The sequence below is a fragment of the Tachyglossus aculeatus genome, unplaced genomic scaffold (genome assembly GCF_015852505.1).
Source record: "Tachyglossus aculeatus isolate mTacAcu1 unplaced genomic scaffold, mTacAcu1.pri scaffold_138_arrow_ctg1, whole genome shotgun sequence".
NCBI lineage: Eukaryota > Metazoa > Chordata > Mammalia > Monotremata > Tachyglossidae > Tachyglossus > Tachyglossus aculeatus.
In genome coordinates this window covers 166,544-179,929 of record NW_024044865.1, presented here as the reverse complement: position 1 = coordinate 179,929, position 13,386 = coordinate 166,544, and the positions used below count along the sequence as shown (strand labels likewise).

At 47.5% G+C, this 13,386-nt stretch overlaps 1 protein-coding gene and 1 pseudogene across 1 annotated transcript; both read right to left on the bottom strand.

The window, feature by feature from the left end:
- Window positions 1–956: 956 nt before the first annotated feature.
- LOC119923049 (olfactory receptor 7A10-like) lies at window positions 957–1,904 on the bottom strand. Its single transcript, XM_038742617.1, has one exon. The coding sequence runs from the start codon at window positions 1,902–1,904 to the stop codon at window positions 957–959; it is 948 nt and encodes a 315-aa protein (XP_038598545.1).
- Window positions 1,905–12,438: 10,534 nt separating this feature from the next.
- On the bottom strand, window positions 12,439–13,386 carry LOC119923048 (annotated as a pseudogene).

Here is a 13,386-nt window from a genome sequence, read left to right as displayed (position 1 = left end):
AACAATCAGTGTAGCAGAGAGGGAAGCGGGACGGTGGGCTGTGGAGCTCCAAGCAGAAACGCTGTGTCCTCAACCACAGGCGCAGTGGTGGTGTGAGTGGGGCTTACGGCAGGACTATTTGCAGGAGTCTCTGGTCCCTCAGGCCCCACAGTTTATGGCTCCCCCAGCTCCGTGTGAGAGATACAAACTCTTAGTGCCTGGTCTCCCTGCTGGGCTTTGCTTATGGAGATGTCCCAGAAGATTTTCTGTTTTAAGTGGTATTTCAGTGCTTACCATGCGCCAGGCACTGTACTAAGTGTGGGGTAGATACAAGATAATCGGGATGGACACAATCCCCGTCTCACAAGGGACTCACAATCCTAATCTCCATTTCATAGATGAGGTAAATGAGGCCCAGAAAATTGAAGTGACTTGCCCATGGCTACACAGTAGAGAAGTTGCAGAAGCAGGATTAGAACCCTGGTCTTCCAACTCCCAGGCCCATACTAGGTCCACCAGGCCATGCTGCTTCCCTAATAACAATGGCATAGGTTATGTGCCAAGCATTGTACTAAGAGCTGGGGCAGATATAAGATGATTAGGTCTCACGTAGGACTCACAGTCTCAGTAGGAGAGGGAACAGGTACTTAATCCCCATTTTATTGATAAGGACCTGAAGCACAGACAAGTTGAGTGACTTGTCCAAAGTCACACAGCACACAAGTGGTGAGCTGGGGTAAGAGCCCAGTTTCTCTGACCCCCATGTCCCTGATCTTTCCACTAGGCCACACTGCTCCTCTGATCAACAGAATATTGTTGACCATAAAGGAGGATGGTAAACTCTCACTAGGAATGTGAGAGTTTGACCCTCTCCTACAAAAAACAAACAAAACCAAATTGTACATGACAAAAAGTATGCGAGTTTCGAGAGCTAGCTTAACTTTCTCAGAAAAATAAGCTTCAGGTGAATCAGCATGTCAGAGTCCTCGAGAGAAGACACTTTTCCTGTTGAATGCGTTTCTTAGGGCCATTTTCATGTTCTTGTTCCTAAGGCTGTAGATGCAGGGATTCACAGTGGGGATGACCACTGTGTACAGCACAGACGCTATCGAGCCCTTACTGAATGTTTGGGTAGATGCTGGACAAATGTAGGTCCCAAGAGAGGTGCTGTAGCATAAGGAGACCACGGACAGGTGAGAACTACAAGTGCTGAAGGCTTTCCACCTACCCCCTGCAGATGGGATTCTCAATATGGTGGAGATGATGCGAACGTAAGAGAACAGGATGCCGGTGATTGGACCTACCCCAATCACTACTACAGAGACAAACACGATTACTTCATTGATGCAAATGCCAGAAGAGGAAAGCTTTAGGATCTGGTAAAGTTCACAGAAGAAGTGAAGAATTTCCCGATTGGTACAGAAGGATAAGCGAACCACCAATAGGGTGTGTGTCAGGGCATGGAGGGAACTGAATATCCAAGATCCAGCAACCACCAGGGTACAGAGCTGTGGGCTCATGATGGTGGTGTAGTGGAGGGGGTGACATATGGCCTTGTAACGGTCATATGCCATTCCAGTGAGGAGAAAATGGTCCAGACATGCAAACAGAACGAAGAAGTACATTTGTGCCAGGCAGCCAGCGTAGGATATGGATTTGTCGTGGGTCTGAATGTTGACCAGCATCTTGGGGACCATGTTGGACAGGAAGCAGATGTCAGCCATGGGGAGGTTGGTGAGGAAGAAGTACATGGGGGTGTGTAGTGGTGGGTCAGAGCTGACAGCCAGGACGATGAGTAGGCTCCCCAGAACCCCAAGCAGATACAACCAGAGGAATAGCACGAAGAGGAGCTGCCGCTGCTCTGCCAGGTTGGATAGTCCCAGGAGGAGGAATTCGGAGACGCCAGTTTGGTTTCCCCTCTCCATGGGGCTGGAGGATCTGCTGGGGGAGATGCGACATGAGTATGGGATGGTCGAGCAATCACATCCTGGTTCAGACTCTGTCTACATTTTATGCAGTTTACTGTGTGTGTTCCGGGGCGGGGCAGGGTAAACATTGGAGAGACCCCTGCTGCTCGATTTCAGACATCTCCCCAGCTTTATTGGGAATGTGGTTGGGAGGGCTGGGGTCTGGCTGGAGTATTTGTTCATCTGAGATTCTTCTGCTCACACTCTCCAGCCTTCCTGAGGTCCTGGGTCCACCCTTCCCAGGCCCGTGTGTGTCGGCACAAGGTGCAGCGGGTTCTATTTCTGCCCCACCCTCAGGCACAGTATGGGGCTCTCCTGGTCCGGCTATTCCTCATTCTCAGAAACTCGGAGCCAATCATCAGTGGCCCTTCAGGCTTCTCCTCACCGCATTGAACAATCCCAGTTTCTTCAGACACCCCCATTCCCTGACATTTCTCCATCATCACTACTCTCTCCTGAGCTTTCTCCATGGAATCTCATCCCAATTCTCAGGTCAAGCCTATTCAGTACTAAGGAGAAAATTTGTGCCTTGCTAATTTTGGTGCTAAAAGAATATTTCTGGTTCCTGTTGATGGACTTCACGGTGCTGACAGCTGTTCTACACCCTACCCTTAGGAAATGCCCCCCAACTCCTTCCTTATTCCTTCTTATAAGTTTATTTTTGCTTGCTTTTTAAGCCCATCACACTAGTTTTTGCAAGGCTCATCCCATTCCTCACTCCCAGTCTTGTTTGTCTTCCTCGTGTCTGTAGTTCCCATAGGAATGATTGTTGTGGTGTCTGCAGGGGGTCGTCCACTGGGTAGAGTAGTCTTCCCTCCACCCACCAACAATTACAGGAGTGAAGTCAGATCTCTTTCATGAGTGAAGGGCGGGCCATCCGTGCGGCCGGGGTCTCCATAAGAGGGAAGCTCTTGTCTGTGATGTGCCAGTGGCTGGTCAGGGCCGTCTTCTTCCTCTCCCCCCACAGTTTGAAAGTACAGCCCATAACCACCTAGGAAACACTGGGAAAGACTGCAGGCTTTTCTACCCTAGTACTCTTGATTGGAGAGGAGAGAATCTTGATAATTATCTCCTCCAAGTGTTGTTTCAGCTATTCGTTTTAATGTTAATAATTTGGGCAATTAAATCTTCAAATGGCTCTTATTTTGGATTGTAATTTACTGTTGTTGTTTTTCTTCTATTGGTTTCTCTTCCCTTACTTAGTGGGGTCAGGTTCCAGAGAATTGAGACCGTGTCTTGTATTTTCCTTGAGGGCAGAGATTATGCCTGCCTATCCTCTTCTGCTGTGCTTTCCCAGGAGCTTAGTACAGTACAGGAGCTTAGTATAGGAGCTTAGTATAGTGTTCTACACACAAGTGTTCAATAAATACCAGGGATTAAATACCAGGGCTTGGTATGAGGTAGGTACTCAACAATAGCACAGGGGAAGCAGTGTGGCTCAGTGGGAAGAGCCCGGGCTTTGGAATCAGAGGTCATCGGTTCAAATCCCGACCCCACCACTTGTCAGCTGTGTGACTTTGGGCAAGTCACTTCACTTCTCTGGGCCTCAGTTCCCTCATCTGTAAAATGGGGATTAAGACTGTGAGCCCCGCGTGGGACAACCTGATCACTTTGTAAACTCCCCAGCACTTAGAACAGTGCTTTGCACATAGTAAGTGCTTAATAAATGCCATTATTATTAATAGCACTAATACAATGACGAAATGGCTGTTGTGATTGCTGCTTTGAAATCCTCTAGAAACCCTTGATGACAGGTAAACATCCCCCCTCTTCTCCCTGCTTTAGGAGGAAACCGGACCTAATTACCTCCTTCAAGGTCCAGGCAGTAAACTCTTCCCAATTCCTGAATCCACTGTTAAGCCTAGGCATTTCCCAGGTTTAAACACTGCAGGTTGAAATCTGTGTCCGGTGATATGAAGGAGTCCTAGTTGGTTGGGAGGGATTTTAGGAGATTGGAGCCATGAAACTCTGTTGGGAGGTTCTGGTATACCTTGGCTGATCCACCGAGCTCAACTTTCTCCAACCCCGCAGTCCTGAGGGCCATCCCTTCTTCTGGAGCAATTCTGATATCCAGCAGTCTTCACCTGTGATGGCCCTTGACCAGTTAGGACTTCAAAGACATCTGATCACTCCCAAGACCTGTCCTATCACATTTCCCCTGCAAATCCTCACCTTGCTTTGCCCCTGACTCTTTTTTTTAATTGTATTTTTTAAGTTCTTTCTATTTGCCAGGCGCTGTACTGAGCCCTGGGGTAGATGCATGACAATCAGGTTGACACTTTCCATTTCCCACGTGGGGCTCAGAGTCATAATTCCCATTTTGCAGATGAGGTAAGCGAGGCATGGAGAAGTTCAATGACTTGCCCAAGGTCACAGGGCAGACGAGTGGTAGAGCTGGGACTAGAACTCAGGTCCTACTGTCTCCCAGGCCCGTACTCTATCCACTAGGCCAAGCTGCTTCTCAAGATGAAAATCTTTCATCCATGATCTCATCTGGGACACCAGCCATCTACTTCACTCAACTCAGGTGAATGGACCATTTTTTTAATGGTATCTGTTACACACTTAATATGTGTCAGGGACACTGTACTAAGCAGCATGGCTAAACGTGGGGAGCGTGGGAAAGCGCTGAGACAGGGAGTATGTGCACACAAACCATACCCAACGGCTCAAGGCCAAACAGACTCAACAACAGGAGATAAAGGGACCAGGGCAAGAAAAACAAGCTTGCACCTGCAAAGCTCGGAGGCAACCTCAAGGCCATATCCGCAGCCAGCGATGGTTAGCAACGGGTGGCTGGGGGCCAGCCAGAGCAAACGCTTCGTGATGGACAGAGCTGTTGCTAAGCTAGTGGCTGGAGGGTGGCGAGTGAGTGTGCTACATGGCCTGAGAAAACCCTGCCCCCGGGCAACGGGGGGTATAAGAGACGAACAAGAAAAAGGGGGGTACACAGGTGCTCTCTCTCCCTCCCTTTCTCTCTCTCTCTCGTTCTCTCTCTCTTTATTAACTATGTAATCGCTGATAGCAAATAAACGGCAACCAAGCTTTGGACCTCTGGCTGACTCTTCCTGGTGTGAACGCGCGGCCTGCGTCCGGAGACGTCCGAAGACCCGGAGACGGTAAGAACCCGAGAGTTGCCCCCGAAACCCCGGGGAGCAACGGCTAAACGGAAAGAGCATAGGCTTGGGAGTCAGAGTTCATGGGTTCTAATCAAGGCTCCACAACTTGTCAGCTGTGTAACTTTAGGCAAGTCACTTAACTTCTCAGTGCCTCAGTTCCCTCATCTTTAAAATGGGGATTAAGACTGTGAGCCCCACATGGCACACCCTGATGACCTTGTCTCCCCCACAGCGCTTAGAGCAGTTCTTGGCACATAGTAAGTGCTTAACAAATACCATTATTATTATTATTATTATTATTATTATTATTATTATTATTAACAAATGCCATCATCATCATTGCTGCAATAGATCCAAGTTAATTTTGTTGGACGCAGTCCATGTCCCACATGGCACTCTCAGTCAATCCCCATTTTACAGGGAAGGGACAGGGAAATGACGTGACTTGCCCAGTGTCACACAGCAGACAGGTAGTGGAGCTGGGATTAAAACCCAGGCCCTTCTGACTCCCAAGTCCATGCTCTAGCCACTAGGCCACACTGCTTCTCAAGATCTCACCCAGGAACGGTCGGTCTTAGATTCTTGTCTTACTGGATAACTTAGAGGGAAAATTAGGGATGTTAGATGTTACATCCCTAACCGTTAAGATGATATTAAGGAGAGTAACTTTTACTAGTCGGCCAGTGGTCCACTGTGTACATGGCCCACGAGCTACAGGATAGGTGATACCAGGAGGATAGTACATACAGCTTGCATCCAATGGTCTAGGAGAGACTGCTTGGTCATCTCAGAAACTAATTGCTCATTCTTGGAAGAGTCCTCCAGAGACGTACTCTTTTCATCACCCAAAGGAGTATCTTCCCCTTGAGGGTTCCCACATACCATCATCAGGGGTCACTAAGGATCTCTCAAATACGGTTCACACCTATGATCATTAAAACAAGGAGGAACTACGAATGTATGCATCATTGGTCATTGGGGACGTTTGATAGGGCAGTTCGGTAGAACGGAGGGGACTGAAGCTAGACTCGAGGGGATCCAGGAGAGAATTTGAGTTGTGCAATTCGAGGCATCGAGTATAGAAGACTCACTCTAGGAGTTTGGAAAGGAAGGGTAGGAGGGAGATAGGGAAATGACTGGAAGGAGCATTGGGGTCAAGAGAGGGTTTTTTTTAGGAGAGGGGAGAATTGGACATGTTTAAAGGCAGAGGGGAAGAAGCCATTGTTGAGTGAGTGTTTGAGGATGGAAATTGAGGGGAGGAAGGAAGGGGTGAGAGTTTTTATAAGATGAGAGGGAATGGGGTCAGAAGCACATGTGGCAGGGGTGGCACTTGAGAGGAAGAAGGAGATCTCCTCTGAAGATACTACCAGAAAATATGGGTAGGGACTGTCTCTATATGTTGCCAATTTGTACTTCCCAAGCGCATAGTACAGTGCTCTGCACACAGTAAGCGCTCAATAAATACGATTGATGATGATGATGATGAGAAGGTTGAGAGCGAGGGGATGGAGAAGGGGGAGCGGTGACTTTGGGGAGCTCAGACCTGATGGTGTTAATTTTCCTAATGAAGTAGGTGGTCAGATCATTGAGGGTGAGGGATGGAGGACGGGGAGGAACAGGGGGCCTGAAGAGGGAGGTAAATGTCCGGAACAGCTGACGTGGGTGATGAGCATGGGTGTCAATAAGGGAAGAAAAATTGTTTTGCCTGCCAGAGGAGAGGGCAGTTTTAGGGCAGGAAAGGTTAAATTTAAAGTGAACAGGGTTGCCTTGGTGACCGTCACCAATTCTGGTGGTGAAACATCCTGGTTTGGGCAGGTTATTATAAGGCCTGGTAGGGACCAGGGGAGAAATGTTGGATTTTAGCCAAGAAACTCCCAGGGCAATACCCGAAACTCAGAAAAGTCACCACCAGCATTACCCACTTCAGATGGCATCCAGGATGATAGACAAAAACGCTATGGAAACCCAGCCGACGCATTATTTGTCACACTGTGGCCAGCAGAGTCAGCTAGAACAGAGCTCCTTTGGTCACCCAGTCTCTGACACACTGGTCCCTAATTCCTGCTGCATGGCTCAAGCTGCTGACCTCTAACGACCTCTGGCCCTCCCTGTCCTTTCTCCATCCCTTGCAGAAGAAGAAGCACTGCACGCTATTGGTTTGTTTTGCTAACTCCGTTGTATTCTCACAAGGGTTCAGTACAGTATTTTGCACATAGTAAACACTCAATAAATAGGATTGATGATGATAATAATAGTGTGGACACAAGATCAGGTGAGCCAGGCAGCTTTTGAAGAAAAAAGGTCATTGTGACCGGAACCATCCCACACTTGGAAGCCTTTCCCTTCTCTGTTAGTGATCTGAAAGCAAGGGTGGCCGGAATGTGTATCTTAGAACAGTGCTTTGCACATAGTAAGCGCTGAACAAATACCATCATCATCATCATCATCATTATTATCTATTTATATTATTATCTGTCTCCCCAACTAGATTGTAAGGTCATTGTGGACAGGGAGTTTTTCTGTCATATTGCTGGGCTTTACTTTCCCAAGTGCTTAGTACAGTGCTTGGCACACAGTAAGCGGTCAATAAATATGATTTGTTGACAGATTGGTATAGGGGTGAAGTTTCCTGCATATAGAACCCCAGACTACATGTCTCCGCGTGTTCTGTGACTTCAACTGAGCCTGCTCGGAGGGTGTTCCAACCTGAAAATGGAAGGCTAGGCATTTCAAGTGAAGAACAGCAGCTGCTCATACCCAGACTAGAGCACCCAGCTCATGCAGGTGGCTGTTGGTTTCTCTCCTAAATGTGGTCAATAACGTATAACAGAGAGGAAGAGCCTGTGGAGGATCGGGATGAGGACCCACACTCCAGTGGAAAGTAAATGGGGGTCTGCACCTTCCCCAGAGACATGCCCTTCTCCCAGCCCCCTCCCCAGCCCCTGGCTGTCCGGGACGGGGGTCGTGGATCCAATTCCCACCTGGCAGACCTGGACACTGTTGCCACCACCGGGATGATGAGGCCACTGACCCCACTCTCAGGATGCCCCAATCATGTGGCTTACCATCAGGGAGGTGGGTTGAGACATGCTTTAGTCCCAGTATCGGAGTAGCGTGAAGGCTGATGTTCTCCTGTCGGGGTGGGTAACAGGTGCGGGTGTTCCCATGGGCTGGCTCGGGGGGAATGTACCTTACCTGTGCAGGTTGTCTTGAGGTCGGTCGGGCAATGTACTTTTCATACGCCGTCTAACTCCTCTGTACCCTCGGGGTATGAGCCTTGTGTTGGGGAATTCCTCCTAGAACAATTGATGTGGCTGTGTGGGAAGAGGAATGCAAGAAATTCAGGGTCCCAGGCAGGAATGCTGCATCCTCACTCATGGTGGCAGTGCAGATGGGAAAGGGGCTCATGGCAGGACTATTTACAAGAGCCTCTGGGCCCTTGGGACTCACACTCCATGGCTCCCTGAGCTTCTTGTTAGATGTGAATGAACACTCAGCTTCTGGTTTCTGTCCTGGCCCCTCCTGGTTCTGCTGAGGGAGGTATCTGGAGATGATAATGTAATCTTACTGGGGACTGCTTACATTGGCTTAGTAGACAGAGCACAGACTTAGTGGAAAGAGGTTGTGGGTTCTATTCCTGCCTCTGCCGCTTATCAGCTGTGCGACTTTGGGCAAGTTACTTAACTGTAACATCTGTTGTGCCTCAGTTGCCTCATCTGTAAAATGGAGATTAAGACTGTGAGCCCGAAGTGGGACTTCCTGATTATCTTGTATCTCCCCTAGTGTTTAGAAAAGTGCTTGGCACATAGTAAGCACTTAAAAAAATCATTATTCCTTCTCGACTGTAAATCTGCTGTGGGTGGGGATTTTTCTTTTATGGTATTTGTCAAACACTTACTTTGTGTGAAGCACTGTTTTAAGCGCTGGGGGCTACAAGGCGATGAGGTTGTCCCACGTGGGGCTCACAGTCTTAATCTTCATTTTACAGATGAGGTAACTGAGGCACAGAGAAGTTAAGTGCCTTACCCAGGGTCACACAGCTAAGTGGTGGAACCCAGATTTATTGCGGAATTGTACTCTCCAAGTGCTTAGTTCAGTGCTTTGCATACAGTAAGTGCTCAGTAAATAAGATTGAATGAATGAATGAATGAATGAATGAATGAATGAATGAACCGTCTGGGCTCCCCTGGACAGCCGTCCCTGAAGCTCAGTCATTATATCCTCTAAGCCGACTCCTGAGAATCTCTCATCACATACCAAGGGACAACCATAACCAGGCTCCTCACCCCTCTAAGGCAGGAATCTATTCAGAATCCTCCACTGCACTGCCACTATGATGTCTGCCCAGGGGAGAGTGAGCCTTGGGCGGCATTCTTATCTAACAACCAGCGAAATGTCATTGCTGTCTCAGCACGGTGGTGCCCAGGTCCCAGAATTCTTTCTCTGACAGTGTCTCCCTCCCCGTATCTCAGAAGCGCACTGTTGGCTTTCCTGGGATATACCTTCTATCATCACTAGTGCTCCCTCCAATGACCTGCCATGAATGGATGCCTTCCTAATCCTTTCCTGAACCTTCCACAATCCCTCTTGTCTTGTCTTATGCCTTTGATTCATTTCTATCCCATAACGACATCACGGGCACATCTCTCCCAGAAGGCCCCGCTCTCCATCTGCAATCATTCTGGTAGTGCTTCCAGAGTTTTCTTTGTCAAATTCCAGAAGTTGTTTATCGTTGCCGCCTTCTACCCTCAACTCTCTCCTATGCTGCTGCTGCCCAGCATGGGTGAGTTTTGACTAGTAGGAGATTGCCTTCCACTCACTAGCCACTGCCCAAAGTAGGAATGGAATGGATAGACCTGTACTTGACACCCCCTCCCATAGTTGAGACTGATAGATTACTGGAAACTCTCCAGATGCGACACTGACGGGGGCCACTATCCCTCACCTTTCCATAAATCCATAATATCCATAAATTTAGTAAAGTCCCATTTGAACATGTTTGATTTCTGCCTGAATTTCTTAAGTTTCCTTTTGTTTGGTTTTACTCTTCCACCAGCGAGTGTCATTAGGTGTCCCCTCCTCCTAGTAGTGTGGGATTTGGTCAGCAAGGAGTCTTTATTGCTGCTATCTCCGCCCTTCATGAACAATGACACTTCAACCATAAACTAAGTATTCATCTTTTTTGTCAATTTCCAGCCTTATTCACTGTTTCCCCATTTGACAAATGTTAAGTGATGGATTTTTCAGATTTTCACTTTCTACAAATTCTGCAATTTGTAATCGCACCTGTAATAATAATAATGATGATGGCATTATTAAGCATTTACTATGTGCCAAGCACTGTTCTAAGCACTGGGGTGAAACAAGGTAATCAGGTTGTCCCACATAGGGCTCACAGTCTTAATCCCCATTTTACAGATGAGCTAACTGAGGCACAGAGAAGTGAAGTGACTTGCCCAAAGTCACACAGCTGACAAGTGGTGGATCTGGGATTAGGAACTATGATCTCTGGCTCCCAAGCCCATCCTCTTTCCACTGAACCATGCTGCTTCTGTAGGCTGCTCCTTCCCAATTCCTATGACGGTTATTTCTTATAACTTACTGCAGCCAATATTTTCAGATCATGACTCTAATGTTTAGTTGTTACGGATAAAAATACACCATGGCATCATTTTTACAAAACAATTCTATCCTTTTCCATTTCTTTCACAGTTTAAATCAATGGTAGGGATTTGTTTTAGAAATATCCCGTTTTTTATTTGTCCAAAAACATTTGCAGAAAGGGAGCTGAGTTCCTTTGTTCCAATAAAAGTGAAATTCCACCTCTTAAGAAAACCAATCAACAATAATTGTGGTGTTTAATTAAATGTTTATTGTGTTCTAAACTCTGGGGTATCTATAAGGGGTATCTACAAGGTTACCTACACACCTTCAATTATACATTCCTAATTCTGGTTTTTTCACTAGACAATTGAACCCCAACTGATTCCAGGGCTGGACTGGGGATTCTGACCATGCCAAATGCCACTGCACCTGCAGCCTTGCTACTGGGAAAGAGCAGAGAAATCCTTCATGAGATAGCTCTTTTTTAGCCATTGTGTTTGACTAGACCCTTGCAGCCTGGATAGAGAATTCTATTTTTTAGGACATTGTCTGGTGGCAGAGGTTATGGAGAAGTCTTGGGTGTGCTGAGGAATAGCCGATGAAGAGAGATGACATGTAAGATGGAGGGAGATGGTGCAGTGCTTTGAAGATAATGGCAAGGAGCTTCCATTTATTGCAGAAGGAGAAGGATAACCACTGGAGATTTTTGAGGTGTGAGGAGATGTGTGTTGAGTGGTGCTGAAAAAGGATGATTCATGTAGCAGTGTAAAGAATGGGATGGAGAGGTGGAGAGCTAGAGGCAGGGACAGCAGTGATGAGGCTGGTACCTGATGTAGTCTTGGTGGGCTACGATTGCAGGCTTGGACCATCGTGGATGGAGAGGAAAGGGTGGATTCTGGAAATGTGGAAGAAAACCTGGCAGGATTTAGAAAGAGAAGTATGTGAGAATTGAACGAGAATGAGGAATTCAAGGATCATGCCAAAGAAGCCAGCTTCTGATAACAGGGAGGGGGCGTGGAGTTGGTGGCAGAGAGAGGAACGTTTGGAGGAGAACAATTAGGAGGAGATGGAGAAGGAGGGGTTTTACAAATGAAGGTGAGGCTCTCAGTTTTGAACACGTTGAACTTGAGGTGCAGGTAGGACATTCAAGTGGAGCTGTCTTAGGGCGAAGAGGAAATGTGGGATTAGAACCCAAGAATAGAACCAAGATTAGAATTCTGCTTGGGGGAGACAGCATGGCTTCGGGGAAAAACCATGGGCCTGTAAGTCAGAGGTGGGAGGTCAGGGTGAGAGAGATAGAAATGGGAGTCATCCTCATAGTAGCCTTCCTTGATTAAGCCTTCTTTTCCCTGACTCCCTCTCTCTTCTGCATCATCTGTGCACTTGGGTTTGGTACTTTTGGGAGCATGATATAGACCTCACCCTCAACCCTGCAGCACGTGCATACATATCCATAATCATTTTATGTATACAAAGATCTATCTTCCCCTCTCGACAGCAAACTTGTTGTGGGCAGCGAATATGTTTACGAACTCTGTTGTATTGTACTCTACCCAGCGTACAGGTCCCTGCACACAGTATGTGCTCAATAAATACCGATGATGAATTTATTCATTGATCGAGGTGGTAAATAAAGCCACATGAATACACAGATGCCTCTAACGAGTACGTGCAGAATGTACTAAGTAGGCACCCAGAACGGAACCTGTGGGACACTGACAACCAGTAGATGAGAGGGTAAAGAGTTGCCAACAAACAAAACGAAGGGATTACAGTCTCTGGAAGAAGTAATATTTCCTACTGATGAATTTTCTCAGGGCCCCTTTCATGTACTTGTTCCTCAGGCTGTAGATGAAAGAGTTCAGCATGGGGGTCACCACTGAGTACATCACAGATGCGATAGAGTCTTTCCTGGCCTTGTGGGTGGACCGTGGGCTGATGTAGACCCAAAGGGAAGTGCCATAGAACAAGGAGACCACAGACAGATGAGAGCCACTGGTGGAGAAGGCTTTAAACCTTCCCACGGCAGATGGGATTCTTAAAATGGTGGAGGAAATCTGATACTAAGAGAACAGAAGTCCCGTGAGGGGACCTAGCCCTAACAGAGCTGAAAGAACAAAGAGCAATATTTCATTGATGAGTGGATCAGTGCAGGAAAGTTTTATGATCTGGATAGGTTCACAGAAGAAGTGATGGATTTTGTTGTCTGCACAGAAGGATATTCGAAGCACCATTAAAGTGTGTGTCAGAGCATGCAGACTGCTGGTAATCCAGGACCCAGTTACCATCAGGGCACAGAGCCGTGGGCCCATGATGGTGGTGTAGTGGAGTGGGTGGCATATAGCCACATAGTGGTCATAAGCCATTCCAGTTAGGAGAAAGTGGTCCAGAGCTGCGAACAGAATGAAGAAATACATTTGCGCTAGGCACCCAGCGTAGGATATGGATTTATTGTGGGTCTGAATGTTGACCAGCATCTTGGGGACTGTGGTGGACAGGAAACAGACATCGGCCAGGGATAGGTTGGTGAGGAAGAAGTACATGGGGGTGTGCAGATGCCGGTCAGATCTGATGGCCAGGATGATGAGCAGGCTCCCCAGGACCCCAAGCAGGTACATCCAGAGGAACAGCATGAAGAGGAGCTGCCGCTGCTCCCCCCTGTCGGACAGTCCTAGGAGGAGGAATTCTGAGATGCTGGTTTGCTTTCCCCTGTCCAT